Source organism: Salpingoeca rosetta (genome assembly GCF_000188695.1).
Source record: "Salpingoeca rosetta unplaced genomic scaffold supercont1.20, whole genome shotgun sequence".
NCBI classification, from domain to species: Eukaryota; class Choanoflagellata; order Craspedida; family Salpingoecidae; genus Salpingoeca; species Salpingoeca rosetta.
Genome location: NW_004754914.1, coordinates 894198 through 910636, shown reverse-complemented (window position 1 = coordinate 910636; position 16439 = coordinate 894198). Strand labels below are relative to the sequence as shown.

General features: G+C 54.4%; 5 protein-coding genes across 5 annotated transcripts in view; 1 reads left to right on the top strand and 4 right to left on the bottom strand.

The window, feature by feature from the left end:
• Positions 1–44: 44 nt before the first annotated feature.
• Positions 45–3079, bottom strand: PTSG_07682 (uncharacterized protein; the record flags this gene model as incomplete). The annotated part of the gene is made up of 8 exons (XM_004991423.1): positions 45–146; positions 372–518; positions 666–770; positions 983–1073; positions 1713–1792; positions 1932–1988; positions 2142–2240; positions 2942–3079. 8 exons carry the CDS (start codon positions 3077–3079, stop codon positions 45–47), a joined length of 819 nt encoding a protein of 272 aa, XP_004991480.1.
• On the top strand, positions 3080–10749 carry PTSG_12617 (ADP-ribose pyrophosphatase; the record flags this gene model as incomplete). Its single annotated transcript, XM_004991422.1, has 18 exons — positions 3080–3263; positions 3462–3687; positions 3994–4294; positions 4624–4752; positions 5023–5207; positions 5458–5612; positions 5979–6117; positions 6418–6490; positions 6614–6663; positions 6801–6914; positions 7109–7291; positions 7851–7968; positions 8372–8469; positions 8816–9028; positions 9277–9365; positions 9508–9600; positions 9891–10247; positions 10521–10749. The coding sequence occupies exons 1-18, from the start codon at positions 3154–3156 to the stop codon at positions 10747–10749; spliced, it is 2862 nt and encodes a 953-aa protein (XP_004991479.1). The 5' UTR covers positions 3080–3153.
• Positions 10750–11195: 446 nt separating this feature from the next.
• On the bottom strand, positions 11196–12294 carry PTSG_07679 (uncharacterized protein). The gene is made up of 2 exons (XM_004991421.1): positions 12103–12294; positions 11196–11726 (listed from the first exon to the last, which is right to left on the bottom strand). Exons 1-2 carry the CDS (start codon positions 12241–12243, stop codon positions 11688–11690), a joined length of 180 nt encoding a protein of 59 aa, XP_004991478.1. The 5' UTR covers positions 12244–12294; the 3' UTR covers positions 11196–11687.
• A 200-nt stretch (positions 12295–12494) lies between these two features.
• Positions 12495–15853, bottom strand: PTSG_07678 (uncharacterized protein). The gene is made up of 8 exons (XM_004991420.1): positions 15479–15853; positions 15055–15123; positions 14894–14971; positions 14469–14565; positions 13941–14058; positions 13607–13717; positions 13113–13190; positions 12495–12839 (listed from the first exon to the last, which is right to left on the bottom strand). Exons 1-8 carry the CDS (start codon positions 15840–15842, stop codon positions 12741–12743), a joined length of 1014 nt encoding a protein of 337 aa, XP_004991477.1. The 5' UTR covers positions 15843–15853; the 3' UTR covers positions 12495–12740.
• A 179-nt stretch (positions 15854–16032) lies between these two features.
• The window catches only part of PTSG_07677 (uncharacterized protein), a 2713-nt gene continuing 2306 nt past the window's right edge, over positions 16033–16439 (bottom strand). The window contains exon 9 of the mRNA XM_004991419.1: positions 16033–16220. Within this exon, the coding sequence (XP_004991476.1) occupies positions 16084–16220 (137 nt within the window). The 3' untranslated portion in view covers positions 16033–16083. The remainder of the gene's footprint in view (positions 16221–16439) is intronic.

Genomic DNA, 16439 nt, shown 5'->3' with positions numbered 1-16439 from the left:
TACAGCGCGTTTCAAGCTTGTTCCAGGTCGCTGCTCCTGCGTTTTCATTGCGGCTGCTGCTGTTGTTGCTGTTGTTGCTGTTCTTGCGCGCGTTGCAGGACGGCGTGTGTGATTTCACGCACGTGGTCCTCGGTAATGACATCTACCTGACAGCGCAACACGTCTCGATGTGATTAGAGTCGTTACATGACAGGCAGTGGTGGACACAAGGGACATATCCATACCATGTGGCCGAGCCTTCGCATGGTCAAGCACAAACACACACATGCACACACACACACGTACACACACACACGTACAGACAGACACAGACAGACAGACAGACAGACACAGACACACACAGACAGACACACACAGACAGACATGCCAACCTGTCTTTCCCGGGTGAGTTGTCGCAGTGCCTGAAGGACGGGCTGGACAAAGTGCTGCTGTGCGAGCGCGAGCTCCATCTGTGCACGGTGCGGCAGCTGCTGCATCAGGCGCGCTGCAACCTGACACATGTTCAGAGGTACCCACGACTACATGGGTGAGAGGAGGGGTTGGTGTTCATGCACGCATGCAGCCGCTAACACAAGTGCGTACGCGGTCACACGCACACACGTGCGTGCAACAGTATTAGCAGGTTATGCAATGCGAGTGCAACCAGTGCGCAACAACCAACGCACCCTGGCCTGTTCCTCTTGCTGTCTCTGTCGCCGAATGGCATCAAAATGCTCCTGACTGTCCTCCTCATCGTGCAGGAAGTCAACACCACGCTCTCGAAACAGTTGCTGTGCGGGCGCGCATGTATTTGTGAGAGAGATGCAAAGCATGAGTCGGTTGAACGCTGGGTGGAGAGAGGGAACATGGTAGTTCAGCAAAGTAAGACCAACATGCGTTGCAGACATACAGACATATGGACACACACACACACACACACACACGCGCGCGCGCGCGCGCAGAGATGGTCAGGCGGACATGCTGTGTTGGTGTGCCCACTCACTTGACAGGATTGACATGCGCATATGCATTGACGAATGCCGTGATAGAATGCGCCATGCTTGCATCGGTGTGCCACGTCATGATCCTCACCGCTGCAATCACCACCATCGTTGTCGCCATCAGCGGTTTTGACGTGACAGAAGCAAATCGACCTGCTGCTCTCTGATTCACTGGTTTCTTGCTGCGCTTGCACACTCCCCTCGCCTTCACTTTGATCGGTCTGCGCCCGTTGTTTGGGCTTCTTGGCTGGCTGTTCCTCTCCTTCTTGGTGCTGTACTGTCAACCCCTGTTCTCGCTCTGCGTCCGCACCTGTTGCTGTTTGATGCATCTCCGCATTCAAGCTAAGACCCTTCTCACCCTCATCACCACCATCACCATCATCATCACCAGCATCATCATAAGTGGGTGTGGACAACAGCAGTGGTCGTAATCGATCAACCAACCACACATAGCTGCTGTGACACCTGTGATCCCAGCACGTGGGGAGGTTCAGACGGGATTGTGTTACATTATTACGTCATGGTGTGCGATGAAGGCACTTTGTGTTGTTCACAGCCGGGCAATGGTGTACAGGCAGAATCACACACACACACACACACACACACACACACACACACACATACACACACACACACATACACACACACACACCACCACCACCACCACCACCCACCCCCACCCCCACCCCTCCCCCCCCCCCCCACACACGCACACACAAAGTAACGACGCACCTGCCACAGATGAAGGATACAGGGTGTGTGATGGAGTCGCTGTCCGGGTGGGGAACATCCGCATGTGCAGCGTCAAACCCCTGATACACGAAGATGGCAGTATGAGACCGGATGAGGTCGTGTCGGGCTGCATATTTGTTTGCGGGAAACCATTGGAGACGGGTTGGCATGTCACGCAGAGCGCCTTGTACCCAAAGCTGAGCAAGTGGGCTGTCTCACCACCGTGTGGAACCAGTCTTCGCAAAGAACACACTGCACCATGTCCTCGTTCACATCCTGAGCAGCGATGCAATGTAAAGTAGCAAAAGCAGCGAGCACAAGTCACGCACAAGAAGACGTGAGATTATGAGTGTGAGTGTCCGCGTACGTGCGTATGTGCGTATGTGTGGGAGTGTGCTGTGCTGTGTGGTTTGTGTCTGCAGTTCGTACCTCCGGCAGCGTGTCGTCGGGATACGGCCTGTTGCAGTGGCAAAACTGGCCTTCAAAGTTGTGGTTATAAGTATTGCTGGCATTGTCCCCAGGTTTTGGCTGTGTGTGCGGTGAGTGTAGCGAGTGTGATGAGTGTGTGTGTGAGTTACATGTCGTCGCAAGTTGGCTGCGATTATATTGTTGTGTTCAGCAAGTGCGAGTGAGGCCAGACACATGCACGGATTGGTGTTGGAGGTTTTGGCTTACACAGAGCTGGCAAGGCACGTGACCCATGCGAGGTGTTCCACAATCGCAGCGGAACCGACTGCACGCACCACCAACACAAAGTAGAGCAGCAAAGGTGAGTGTGTGCTTCCCATCTTGTGACACCAGCACATGCCCACATCCTCCTCCAACTTACTTCTCTTTGGGCTACCCTGAGCTGTTCATGGTACGCACGCATTTGCCACTAGCCCCTTGTTGAGAACACCCACCGCTTTGTCCACAGTTCCACGATATCATGGCCTGCGTGGCAGGTTGATGAGCAGCCAAAGCACATGCCAGCACGACGACCCGTCTTGACAAAACAAGTCATACAGGCAAACACTGCTTGTCTCTTAGCAAAGTCCAACTATGTACAAACATGTGTGGGTGGGTGAGGTGGGTGAGATGGGGATGCACTTTGGGGGGGGGGGTGTCAGGTGGTATGACTGCAGCCTTGCAGTCTTCTCCGACAGCAAACGTTAATGTGATGTGGACGTTTTCACACACACACACACGCACACACACACACGCACACACACACACACACAAGACCGCACATTGCCGAAGGTGCACAGGCCAGGCTCTTGGCCTCCCAACAAGGCTACGGCCTGGTCCTCGTCCTCGGCCATCTGCTCCTGCCATGCCACCATGTCCACGCCGTCATCATCATGCTCATCTCCGCCAGTGAACGCCATCGTTGTTCGCGCTTCCTGGGCACACACTGAATTCAGTGTTGTTGTGGTCCTGCTTTGCTTGTTGTGTGGAGAGGATGAGCAGCAGTGCCGTTGTTGGCGGTGGCGGTGATTGGGATGGGGATGGGCGTTTGTGCGACCAACGCGATGACAACCAAGATCAAGAGCAAGGAGGAAGAGAGGACAGGTAGTTGAGTGTGACTGGTTTGGTGGGAGAGGACTGGATGAGTGATGGTGGATACACGCGAATGCGACAGCATCTTTGCATTCTGTTCTTTTGGGGCAAAACACATGTCACTCTCAGTTGCTCCCACTCACACGCACGACCTCTCGCGCCCTGCTTTTGTGCACGTGGATATGCGTGTGTGCGTACGTGCGTGGGAAGAAATGCAGCAGTAGCAACAGAGGACAAGGTGGACGTACCATGGAACCAACCTTGGAAGTTGCCCAAACACGCGGTGCAGGCAGCGCGGGTGTACATGGGGCGCTTGACGGGGACATTTTCGCTGCAGTTTGTGATCCTGTTGTTCCTCGCATATTGCTTCGTCAAGGGCACGCTCTACTCCTTCCTGGAGTCGGCAATCTTGCCGTACTTCCAGTCCTACGTCAAGGTGTGTGTTTGATGTGTATGTGTGTGTTTGTGTTTGTGTGTGTGTTTGTGTGCGTGTGTATGTGTGCGTGTGTGTGTGTGTGTGTTTGTATATGAATGCATTTTTCTGTCTCTCTGTCTCCCTCTCTGCCCCTCTGCCCCTCTACTCAGCTGTCTGTTTCTCTGTCTGTGCGTGCGTGGCATATGGTCATTATTGTCTAAGGAAACCACCCCAGTAGACACGTGATTGCGTCGCGTGAAGACAGCACACTCTCACATTTGACTGACGGACCTGGCGTGTTGCTTGCGTGTGCTGCTGCCGCCGCAGGTGTCTGGAGAGCGCTATCATGACTACTTGACGATTGCTGCCCTGCCTTGGAGCATGAAGGCCGTGTTTGCGATGATTAGTGATGTCATCCCCATTCGAGGGTACCACAAGTCGTACTACATTGGATTCGCCGGCGTCACCGCCGCATGCGCCCTGACCATCATCGCGTCGGGTCGCTTCACATCGGACACTGCAGATGCCGCCGCCATGCTGTTCTTCCTCTCCCACATGGGCGTGGTCGTTGTTGATCTGCTGTGCGAGGGCCGCTACGCCGCGCGCATGCGCGAGAACCCCGGATCAGGTCATGCAATGTCCACGACTTGCATGATTGACGTGTGTTCATGCGTGTGTGTGTGTGTGTGTGTGTGTGTGTGTGTGTGTGTGTGTGTGTGTGTGTGTGTGTTTGGTTGTTTCTGTGTTTGTGTATTTGTGTGCATGTTTGTGAGTTTGCGTATTTGTGTGTGCGGGTGCGCACGAAGATGTTGAGTGCAGCCGTTCGTTCATGTCAATGGTTCGCATCTCTCTTGTCTGGCATGTTTGAAGTTCAGCCTCTCTATTGTCTCTGTCGTCTCCGTGGTTGTCCCATTGTGTCTCATCATCAACACCAGCACCGCCTTGAATGCCCCATAGGTCCCGATCTCGTGACATGGGTCTGGACATCGTACATGACGGGGCAGCTGATTGCCGCATTCACCGTCGGGTTTCTGGCAGACGCGGGATACATTCGCCAAATGTTCTGGATCTGCGTCCCTCTTGCTGGTACCAGCCGTGTTTGTGTGTGTGTTTGTGTGTGTGTGTGTGTGTGTGTGTGTGTGTGTGTGTGTGTGTGTGTGTGTGTGTGTGTGTGTGTGTGTTGTGTGTGTGTGTGTGTGTGTGTGTGTGTGTGTGTGTGTGACATTTGTCTTGGGTGTTTGAGTCAATACTTTTGCAGCTGATTCCTTCGTCACACACACACACGCACGCACGCACACACACACACACACACACACACACACACACACGCACGCACGCGTGCGCGCGCGTACACAGCCCAGATTACGATTCCGGTGGCCAAAGGGTACTTGCAAGAGCCGCGGAATGAGCCACCTGTGACCACAGTGCTGTGGAGCAAACTGCGCTTGTACAAGCGCATGTTTTCCCTGGCGGCGTGCATGGCTGTCATTGCGATGGGCCTCGTCTTTGTTGCCCTCTATGGCACGGGCACCACCAAGCTTGTGCGCATACGTGTGTGTGTATGCTTGGAGGGTTCTCATTTTCGTGCATGCGAGTGTGTGTGTGTGTGAGAGAGAGAGAGAGAGAGAGAGAGAGAGAGAGAGAGAGAGAGAGAGAGAGAGAGAGAGAGAGAGAGAGAGAGTGTGTGTGTGTGTGTGTGTGTGTGTGCGTGCGTTAAATCGTAGTGCACGCGTGGACCAACTCCTCACTGGGTTTGACCACTTGCATGTTGCGCTGGCATTCCCAACACAGGTGTATGCGCTCATGGCGTCGGTCGTGTTGTGCACGCTGTCACTGAAGCTGATGCCGCGCACGCTCGCGCTGGCCAACATCTACATGTTTCTTGTGCAAGCACTCTACATCCAGTTCAGCGGCGTCGGCCAGTTCTTCATGACTGCCGGCCCAGAGTGCGTTGTGCCCGTGTGTGTGTGTGTGTGTGTGTGTGTGTGTGTGTGTGTGTGTGTGTGTGTGTGTGTGTGTACATTAGTGTACATGTGTGTGTACATGTGTGTGTACATGTGTGTGCACATGTGTGTGCACATGTGTGTGCACATGTGTGTGTGTGTGGTTTTGTCTGCCTCACTCTCGCGATCTTCTTGCTTGTCCCTCCTACCTTCCCTTGCCTCCCTCTCTCTACCTCTCCTTGTCCGCTTGAGTTGTGGTCGCATCATATGCTCGCCGTGACAGCGTGTCTGTGCCCGTGCGCGCGCTGGTGCTCGTATGCGTATTCACACGAGACTGCCAATACCTTTGCACATTTTGTTGTGGACCAGGTGCTTGCCCAACGGCCCCCAGTTCTCGTACGTGTTCTTCCAGACCACGAGCAGCGTCGTTGAAGCCATCTTTGGCGCCATTGGTGTCACCCTTTTTCAGACTGTCTTCTCCGGGTGGCGTTTCCAGTCCATCTTTTGGGTGCGCAATGTGCATGGGTGTGCGAGTGAACAGAGAGAGAGTGTGTGTGTAAGAGAGAGTGTGTATGTGTGTGAGAGTGAGATTGCGAGTGTGTGTGCGAGTGTGAGAGTGAGTGGGATTGCGAGTGTTTGTGCGAGTGTGCGAGAGTACTTGCGAGTACGTGTGCGAGTGTGCGAGAGTACTTGCGAGTACGTGTGCGAGTGTGCAAGAGTACTTGCGAGTGTTTGTTTGTACGTTTGTATTGCTGGTGCACCCACACCACCGCAATCTCATTCTCGCATGATCTGCTTTTGCCTGCAGACCACAACATGCATTCGTGTGTTTGCCAGCATCTTCGATATTGCTCTCATCCAACGATGGAATCTTGCCATTGGTGCGACCGTGCGTGCGCGAGGGAGCACAGAAGTGTACTTGTGCATGCTGCACTCGTGTGGCTTGATGGGCTCGTTCATTGTGGCATTCATTCATCTTGGTTGTGATGTTGGTGTTGTCACAGGCGTCAGCGATGAAGCCATGTTCTTGATTGGGGACCGCAGTTTGTACAGGGTGCGCTTTGTGTGTGCTCGTGTGTGCAAATGTTGTTTTGCGCTCTTTGACCTCGCACCCACCCACCCCCCCCCACACACACACACTCACTCACTCACTCACACACACTCACTCACTCACCCATCGCATTGCACCAGATTGCGTACATGCTTGATTTCATGCCGATGGTTGTGCTGACGAGCAAACTCTGCCCCAAGAACATGGAGAGCACGGTTTACGCGCTGCTTGCTGGCTATCAGAACTTTGGACAGGTGCGCCCGTCATGTCTGCGGTTGCGCAGGAGAAGCAGTGAGGGATTCTCGCCTTGTTGCTGTTTATGTGTGTTGAAAGTGGGGGGGGGGTACTGTGCGTGTTGCTTTCATCACCGCACACACACACACACACACACACACACACACACACACACACACACACACACACACACACACACACACATCCACAACAGGCGATTGCAAAGGCGTTGGGGGCGTTCTTGATTGAGTCGGCGGGGATTCGGGCGCAGGTGCCGTGCGACTTTACCAACTTTGGGACAGTCATGACCATTGGCCACATGCTGTTGCCACTCCTGGCCATGCCGCTCACCTTCTTCATGATTCCAAACGCACTCCTCACCGACGACCTGTCCAAGGTGCGGAACCACACCAAGGGCAGGAGGTGGCACGTTGCACCTGCTTGCTATCCGTTCTCCTTGCGTGGTTCTGCGTGGTTCTGCGTGGTTCTGCGTGGTTCTGCGTGGTTCTGCGTGGTTCTGCGTGGTTTTGTTCACACACACACACACACACACACACACACACACACACACACACACACACACACACACACGACACACGACACAAACACACACACGACACGACGACACACGAAACACACACACACACACACCAAGAACGACACACACACACACACACACACACACACACACACACACACACACACACACACCCCGCGCGCGGTAGCATAAAAAAAAAAAAGAATATCCGAAGGATTGTAAGTAACAGTGTTGTTGCTCCTGTGGATGGCACAGGGGCCGTGGATGACAACAGGCCGCTCTTTGATGATCGCGACGATGACGACCAATTATGATACCAGTGTGTCGTGAGCGACAACAGCACAGCACGGCGCACAGTGGCATTGTGTCGTGGATACATTTCCTTTTCATTTTGATTGATTTCAACATGTACATTTAGCACCGCTCTGCTATCTTGGGTCTTGTCTGCCAAATGTGGCGCGAAGTACACAATCGCATGGGCACCGAAGCGGCCATGACAACTGCAACTCCGCAGGCAGCCTGTGGGCGGTCCCACGGTCAAGCTCATCATCGCGGACATAGCTTACACTAAGTAAGTTGCAGTCTGTAGGTTTGACCTAAAGACATGAGCTGCGGCAGAGCGTCGAACGCACATATGATGTTTTCCATTCAGTTTGCACGCTTGTGGGTTCCACCCGCAACAAAACAAATTCTCATGAGTATTTTTTTTGGCAGACGGTTTGGTTTGGTTGTGTGTCTGGTTGGCGGGCGGACCTTGCTTGCTTTGCCTTGCTTTGCCTTGCTTTGCAGTGTTGTCCATCGATCGCTGATGAATCACATCGCATCCCCACCCACCACCACCGCCACCCCACTTATTTTTTTTTTTCTGTGTGTGTCAGATCATCGTATTCACATCACACCCTCACAACTCTCGTCTTTGCTTTGCCGATCTCGTCGCAGAGCTGACGGCGTACTGGAAGAAGATCCACGGCCACTGTTGGTGTCTGCTCTTGGTGCTGGTGTTGTTGTGCTTGATCGAACCGCCCTGCACTCGCCCGGTCCGTGTTCCTCGCCACCCTGTTTTGCTGACGTGTCCTTGTTTGTGTCTGTTTGTAGGTTTCTGGTGTCCTGATGTGGTGTGGTCGCAGCTGGTTGTAGTGATGTGGTTGTGCTGATGCACGCTTGTCGTGCTGTTGTTGTCGCTGGATTTTGTGTGAGTGCTGAACAAACAAGGGAGGTTCATGAAGATGGCAAGCACCCACATTCAGTCATCTCATCTCACCCTTGTGTGCATTGCTGCTGTCCTTGTCCACTGTGTGTCACCGGCCGTGCTTGCTGTCCCACCACATCAACATATCACACGGTGCGGTTGCGGTTGTGGTTGTGGGGATTGTGTTTTGACAGGAAACGCATCAGAGCCCCGCCATGTTTGGCATTATCGGAAGTCTGTGGGAGTTTGTGACGTCCTTTGTGTGGGGACCGACTCCCGAACAAGTCATGGCATCGATTCGAGCCGGTGTGCTGCCCCAGCGCTTCATTCACACCGTTGCGCGCTGCAAGACCTACCCTGGCGGTCCTGAGCGCTTCCCTGTTCCAGACGCCAAAGTCGACTGGAAGGTGTGTGTGTGTGTGTGTGTTTGTGTTTGTGTGAGTGAGTGAGTGAGTGGTGTGTGTGTGTGTGTGTGTTTGTGTTTGTGTTTGTGTGAGTGAGTGAGTGGTGTGTGTGTGTGTGTGTATGTGTGTATGTGTGTGTGTGTGTGTGTGTGTTTTGCACTGTTTGATGTTGTCGAACTCACGCTGTCTCTGTGCGACTCACGGTTGTCTCTCTGCATTGTGCGGTTTGCTCTCCTTTTCACGCTGTGCAGATCCCGTTCCCTGGCTATGCACCCGTCTTCTACGAGGCCACCGTCGTGAAGAAGAAGCCGGTCTGGGCAGACGATCCAGACAACACCAAGCAAGTGCACTTCTGTTGCGTGCATACGTGTGTGTGCGTTTGTTTGTTGTGGTGCAGTACCAAGCAAGCACGCAGCAGTGCTTGTGCGCCTTGATCTTTTGTTCCTGACACACACACACACACACACACACACACATGACAGGTCCATCACGTACAACGTTGTCGACAGCGTGCACAAGGTTGATCGTACCAGTGCCCACGGCCCCTACACCGTGACAAAGGAAGGACACCCACTGTACGTTGCTCATGATGTCTGTCGCACCGCCTCTGATGCGCGATATTGCTTTTCGTTCACCATGTTGCATTTAAAGGCGTGTTGTGGTTTGATTGCCGTTTGTCTCAATGCACTCTTGCACACACACACACACACACACACACACTCTCTCTCTCCCTCTCACTCACACACAACCACACACAACCACACACAACCACACACAACCACACACAACACACACACACACACACACACACACACACACAACCACACACACACTTACACAAACACCCCCCCCCTTACCCTTGCAGCAACCCCATGGGCCGGACGGGCATCAAGGGGCGCGGGCTGCTGGGCCGATTTGGGCCAAACCACGCTGCAGACCCCGTCGTCACCCGCTGGAAGCGCAACCCGGTCACCCACGCCGTCGAGTACGACAAGGACGGCAACCCCATCCTGCAGTTTGTGGCCATCCTGCGCAAGGACTGCGGCCTGTGGGCGCTGCCCGGCGGCATGGTTGACCCCGGTGAGGTTGCCTCTGCCACGGTCAAGCGCGAGTTTGGCGAGGAGGCGCTGAATGCCCTGGAGCTGTCGCCGGCCGAGGCAGAGACGCTCAAGGGCGAGCTGGACGAGCTCTTCCACCCCGACAGCGCCGTCGTCGCGTACAAGTGAGCCCCAGACGCTGGTTGCCGTGACGTGGGCTGGTGATGTGGCGGTTGCATGTGTGTGGTGGTCATGTGTGTGGGGATGGTTGAATGTGGTGGCGAATGAAGGCAGGCGGTTGGGAATGTGATGCAACGCGTGTTTGGAATGTGCAGGAAAGTGTGTTGAGTGACATGTTGTGTTACCGTGTTTTGTTCGCCTTGAGCAAAGCCATACCTTGCCCCCCTCCCCTCTCACCGACAACCCACAACACCCTACACTTGGCTGCACGCCGCCAGGGGCTATGTGGATGACCCGCGCAACACGGACAACGCGTGGATGGAGACGACGGCGGTGAGCATCCACGACAGCGACGGGTCCCTGCTGGACAAGTTTAAGCTCCAGGGCGGCGATGACGCGTCTGAGGCCAAGTGGGCCGACTACCACCCGGGCATGAAGCTGTACGCCAGCCACACCATGTTCATGGCCATTGCCTACGAGTACCGCAAGCGCGAGCTCCAGCAGTGATGGCCAAACTTACATCCACCCACACGTGTGTGACCGTGTAAACGTACACTTGCAACCACTCACCCATACGACGCTTCACGTGCAGTTTCAACCTTCCCTGCAACCTTTACTGTGTTTTGTGTGCCCTGTGTTGGTCCTCTCCTCCTCCTCCCCAACTGTTTGATGTCTTACTGTCATGGTTCATACAAACACGCCGCATCCAGTGCTTGTGCCCTGTTTCTGCGTGCCTGCCTGCTCACTTGCTTGCCTTGTGTACATTTGTTGCTGCCGCTGTTGCCTTTCAGTTGGTTTTAAGTGCACGCGCCTGTGTCCGCGAGCACCCCTGTTGCCGCTTCTTGTCTCTTCTTCTTTCTTTGTCTTCTGTGCTGTTGTCTCAGTTGGTGCTGCATAAACAGGAATGAACCGAAAGTTCACATGTGTGAAACGCACATCGTAGGATCACATCGTGGGAGGGAGGCAGCTTTTACTGCGCAGCACAGTGCCGCATATGAGCACAATCAGGACGACCGCACAGCCGTGCACGCCAAGATGAAGGGGAGGGGGAGACACACGAATACACACAATGGTCAAGGGGGAACGTGCCACGAATAGACGAAGACACCACAGAAACGCAACAACAGTCAGCAACACACCGCCTCCGAGTGGCTGCTACAGACAAAGTGAAGACACACAGGAAGGGCAACTCCAGCGAGCAAGCAAGCAAGCAGGAGGAGCAGCGAACAGTCACAAACATGTGGCCGAGACCATGCTGTTCATGGCCCTCGATCACGCTGAAAGCTGGACAAGTAAAGGTAAAGAGGAAACAGCGCGTGGGCGTGTGTGTGTGTTTGGGGGGGGGGGGAGAGGGTTTACGTGAATGTCAATGGTGGACGCGAGAGAGAGAGAGGGAGGAGGGTAGAGGGTGTTTGAGGTTTGTCGGTATGGTCGGTCGTGCTCCTTTACTCCTCCTTGGAACAGGGCAGATCCGAGTACAGCTTCTGCAAGAAGAAAACCGCAGCATGATTGCGCCAGGAAGAAACAGGGCAAGGGGGTCGTGTGAGTGAGTGAGTGTGTGTGTATGTTGGGGGTTGGGAGTGGAAGCGGGGGGGGGGGAGACAGACGAGTGCATGTGCGTGTGTGTGAGTGTGTGCGCGCGCAGGCAAGTTCACGTACATCTTCACACACACACACACACACATACACACACACACACACACACACACACACACACACACACACACACACACACACACACACACACAGACCACGCACGCACACACGCACACACAAGCGCGCACACACGCACACACAAGCGCGCACACACACCACGCGCTCGCACGCACACACACACACACACACACGCACTGTACGCACCCCTGCGTTCCGCGACTGGAAGTAGCCGTCAGTGAGGGGGTTGAAGATGCGCTCAAACACAAAGCATCCACCAAAGATGAAGACGAGAGTCGTGGACTGACGGCGGAACACCGTCTGGTACATGGTCTTTGCGAAAGACATGGCTGTTGTTGTGTTCGGTGCTGCAACGCAAAGAAAGTTCGTCACTGTCCTGCAACAACCAGAGCAACAGCAACGTTTGTGCATGAGTGTGTGTGTGTGAGTGAGTGCTTGAGTGTGGGTGTGCTAATAGGCAGGTGGCCACGCTTCTCTCACCATCGCCACGACTGCAATGCCCTCTCAGCAGCCAGCATCCACATCCGCAACCACACGCATCACCACCACCGTCGTCTTGGTTGGTTGTCTCACGTTTGCCTTGTTCGATGAAATAAATGTATATTTCGCACAGGAACTAACAGACAGCCATACTATCCACCAGAGCACACAAATGCGTCCTGACGCCAGCGCCAGTGGTGTGTCTGGAGTGTGTGGAGTGTGTGGAGTGTGGTGGTGTGCACGCGTCTTGCTTGTGCAATGCTTGCTTGCTTGCTTGCTCGCTTGGCTGCGGGAAGAAGGAACAGTATAAACACTGTCTTGACCACACTGTTGAGCGCGCGCGCTCATGCGGTAGTCAGGGCGAGAGTCGGCAGGTGCTGCTGAATCTCGTCATCCAGTGGCCAGATGACCGGTGTGGACGCGAGGAAATCTGTCAGCAGCACCTGGCGAACCAAATGTGTGTGTGTGTGTGAATGAGTGTGAGTGTGTGAATGAGTGAGTGAGTGTGAGTGTGTGTGTGTGTGTGAATGAGAGAGTGTGTGAATGAGTGAGTGAGTGAATGAGTGTGAATGAGTGTGAGTGAGTGAGTGAATGAGTGAGTGAGTGAGTGTGTGTGTTGGGGACAAAGGGTGGTGAGATTGCGGTACATGGCTGCAAGGGCACGGAGCAAGGCACGGTACAAATGGAAGCAAGCAAGCAAGCACCGCAGCGCACACCTTTGCTGGGGAGCGAGGGAACGTGGTTGCGCGAATGACGGGATGAGAGGTGAGGCGCGATCGTCGCACATGGGCAAACTGTTCCCCCCTCCCCCCCCCCCACACACACATACATGGGAGTTCGCGTGAGCGGCAACGCGATGGTGATAAGGGAGATCAGCCAGGCAGGTAGGTGGGAGGGGTGGGGAGAATGTGGGAAACGAGATTGGAAACAAGGCAGACAAGACAGGAAGGAAACAGGCACACACACACACACACACAGACACACACGTACACACACAGACACACAGACACACAGACGCACGTACACACAGACACACACAGACACACACACACAACGTACACACACACAGACACGCACACACAGACACAGACACAGACACAGTCACACACACGCACACACACGCACACACACGCACACACACACACACACACAGACACAGACACAGAGACACACACACACACACACACACACACACGCTGCGATGACTCACGTAGTCTGCAGCAGTTGCCCTTGACTGCGTTGTGAGCTGGGAGAGGAAGGGCATGCTGGCACCCGTAAACTCGTCCACCATCATGACACCAAGCTCGGGTGAGCTCGATCGCTGGCAACACAGTCAATACGCCACGTCGTCGCAACGCAAGCGTGAGTTTGTCTTCTCGGACTGTGCCCGCCACGCACAAGAAGAGGAAAGTAGGTGTGATCACAGGCACGGGTATGGGAACAAGCATGGTCACAAGCACACACACAGGCGCACATAGACACACAGTCACGCACACGCACACACATAGATCACAGGCACAGTCACACGCAGACACACATCGCACCGAGTACGAGTCCTCGTGCTTGGAGCTGCTGCCGATGCTGAGGATGTTGGGCGAGCGGATATGTTCCAGCATGGATTCGGAATGACACGTCTCCAAGATGAACAACACCTGCTTATACCTGGCTCGGCGGAAAGCGTATGTGAGTGAGTGCGTGTGTACGTGCGTGTATATGTGAGTGCATGTGTTGGTACAGCAGCGTGTGATGAGCAGCACATGGCGCTGTGGGCATGTCAAGACGAGGCTGGCAGTTGTGCCCACTGGAAGGGACGGACAGTCACAGACAGACAGACAGACAGACAGACAGACAGACAGACAGACACAGAGGCACAGACACAAAAACAGACAGACAGACAGACAGACAGACAGACAGACAGACAGACAGACAGACAGACACAGAGGCACAGACACAAAAACAGACAGACAGACAGACAGACAGACAGACAGACAGACAGACAGACACAGAGGCACAGACACAAAACAGACAGACAGACAGACAGACAGACAGACACACAAAACAAGGCGCAGCACCTGCGCTTTTCGTGCATGGTGTAGAACATGTCGCCCAGCTCCGCCCCAGAGATGACGTGGGTGTCGCGGAACTTGAGAAAGTCAACACCCCCGTGGCCTGGCAACGGGTGACATGCAACGCATGAGGGAAACACACCACGAGCGGCACAACAGAGGGGCGCAGAAGGTAGACGTGGAGACGCAAGGTGGGGGGGGGGTAGGTAGATGTATGTGCCGTACAGGCACAGAGGCAGAGACGGACAGGCACAGACACAGACACGACACACAGACACACACACAGACACACACAGACACACAGACACAGACACACACACACACACACACGATTACACAAACACACACACATTGTGGGACACTCTGTTACACGGCCGACAGACAGACAGACACACACACACACACACACACACACACACCAGTGAGCGAACCTGTCATGAAGACGAAGATGTTGCTGTCTGGCCCAGAGCGCAACTGCTTGCTTGCAGGAAGCTTTGCAGACACCCGCCCTACAGTGTACAAGTGCACGTGAGTAGGCAAGGAAGACAAGGAGGCATGCGCACGAGCCGGCAGGCAGCGGGCATGTGATCACCTGTCATCACTCGAATGAAGGTGTCTGCCGTCACCTCCGTGCCCCGAAAGTCAACCTCGATCTCCTCATCTGTGATGGTCACAAACAGTGAAGCGGACTCGCATGTGAGAGGGACGGAGGAAGGAAGAGGAGTGACAGCAGCGCGCACACACATACATAGATGCAGAGAGACACACACACACACACACAGATGAATGCAGAGCCACACTCAGACACATCCTGATACAGACAGACAGACAGACAGACAGACACACACACACACACAGATGCATGCAGAGACACACTCAGACACACATACTGATACAGACAGACAGACAGACAGACAGACAGACAGACAGACAGACAGACAGACAGACACACACACACACACACACACACACACACACACACACACACACACACACACACAGGCAACACAGCTGACCATACACGGCGGTGGATGGCTGCAAGGCCGCGCTGGAGTAGATACTTGCTGGCCTGCGATTGCGTGGGTTGCATGCGTGATCCTCGCCGAGGAACAGCAAGATGTTGGAGTCAGGTATCCCCAGCCGTTTGACAGTGTGGTAGAACACAAGCGCGTTGGAGGTGTGGCGATAGTTGTACCAGTACATGGACGTCGACACAATCACCGCCCAGTTGTCCCCATGCGCTTCGCCTGTCGCAGTATTGCGTGGCCGTCTCGATCCCTCGACAGCACAGCCCAAGCTGCCAGCCAACACCAGCACCACCACCGCCACCAACACCGCGTTTACTCCTGCTTTGTGTTGTGTTTTGGAACGGCTCATCATCTTCGTTGATGTGATGTTTGTCGTTTGATGTGTGACATGATCTGATGACAAGGTGACATGCCGTGATGGTGGATGGGTTGATCTAACCTACGGAGAGACACAGAGTAGGAAACGGAAGCGCGTACACAGACGCGCAGACATAGACAAACACACACACACACACACACACACACACACACACACACACACACACACACACACACACACACACACACAGTGTCTTGGTTTGACGGGTTTAGCCTCAGTCTTGGTCGCTGGGCGCAACATCACCATCACCATCCTGTCCATCGTCATCACCAGCGAGCATATCGGCAAGCGCCATGGCAACCTGCGCCGCCCGCTCCCGCCGCTGCTCGTCAGACACAGAGGTCGCACTCTCTGGCGTGTGTGTGTGTGTGTGTGTGTGTGTGTGTGTGTGTGTGTGTGTGTGTGTGTGTGTATGAGTGTGTGTGTGTGTGAGTACCAGAGCATAAGCGCGTATACACACCGCCCTCCGTGGGAGAATGTAGGAGGGAGAACCCTCCCCGCCGCCGTGTGTTTAAGCTTGGCATGATTCCCCAAAGCCAAATTCCCCATTTTTTTATACATTTTTTTGTG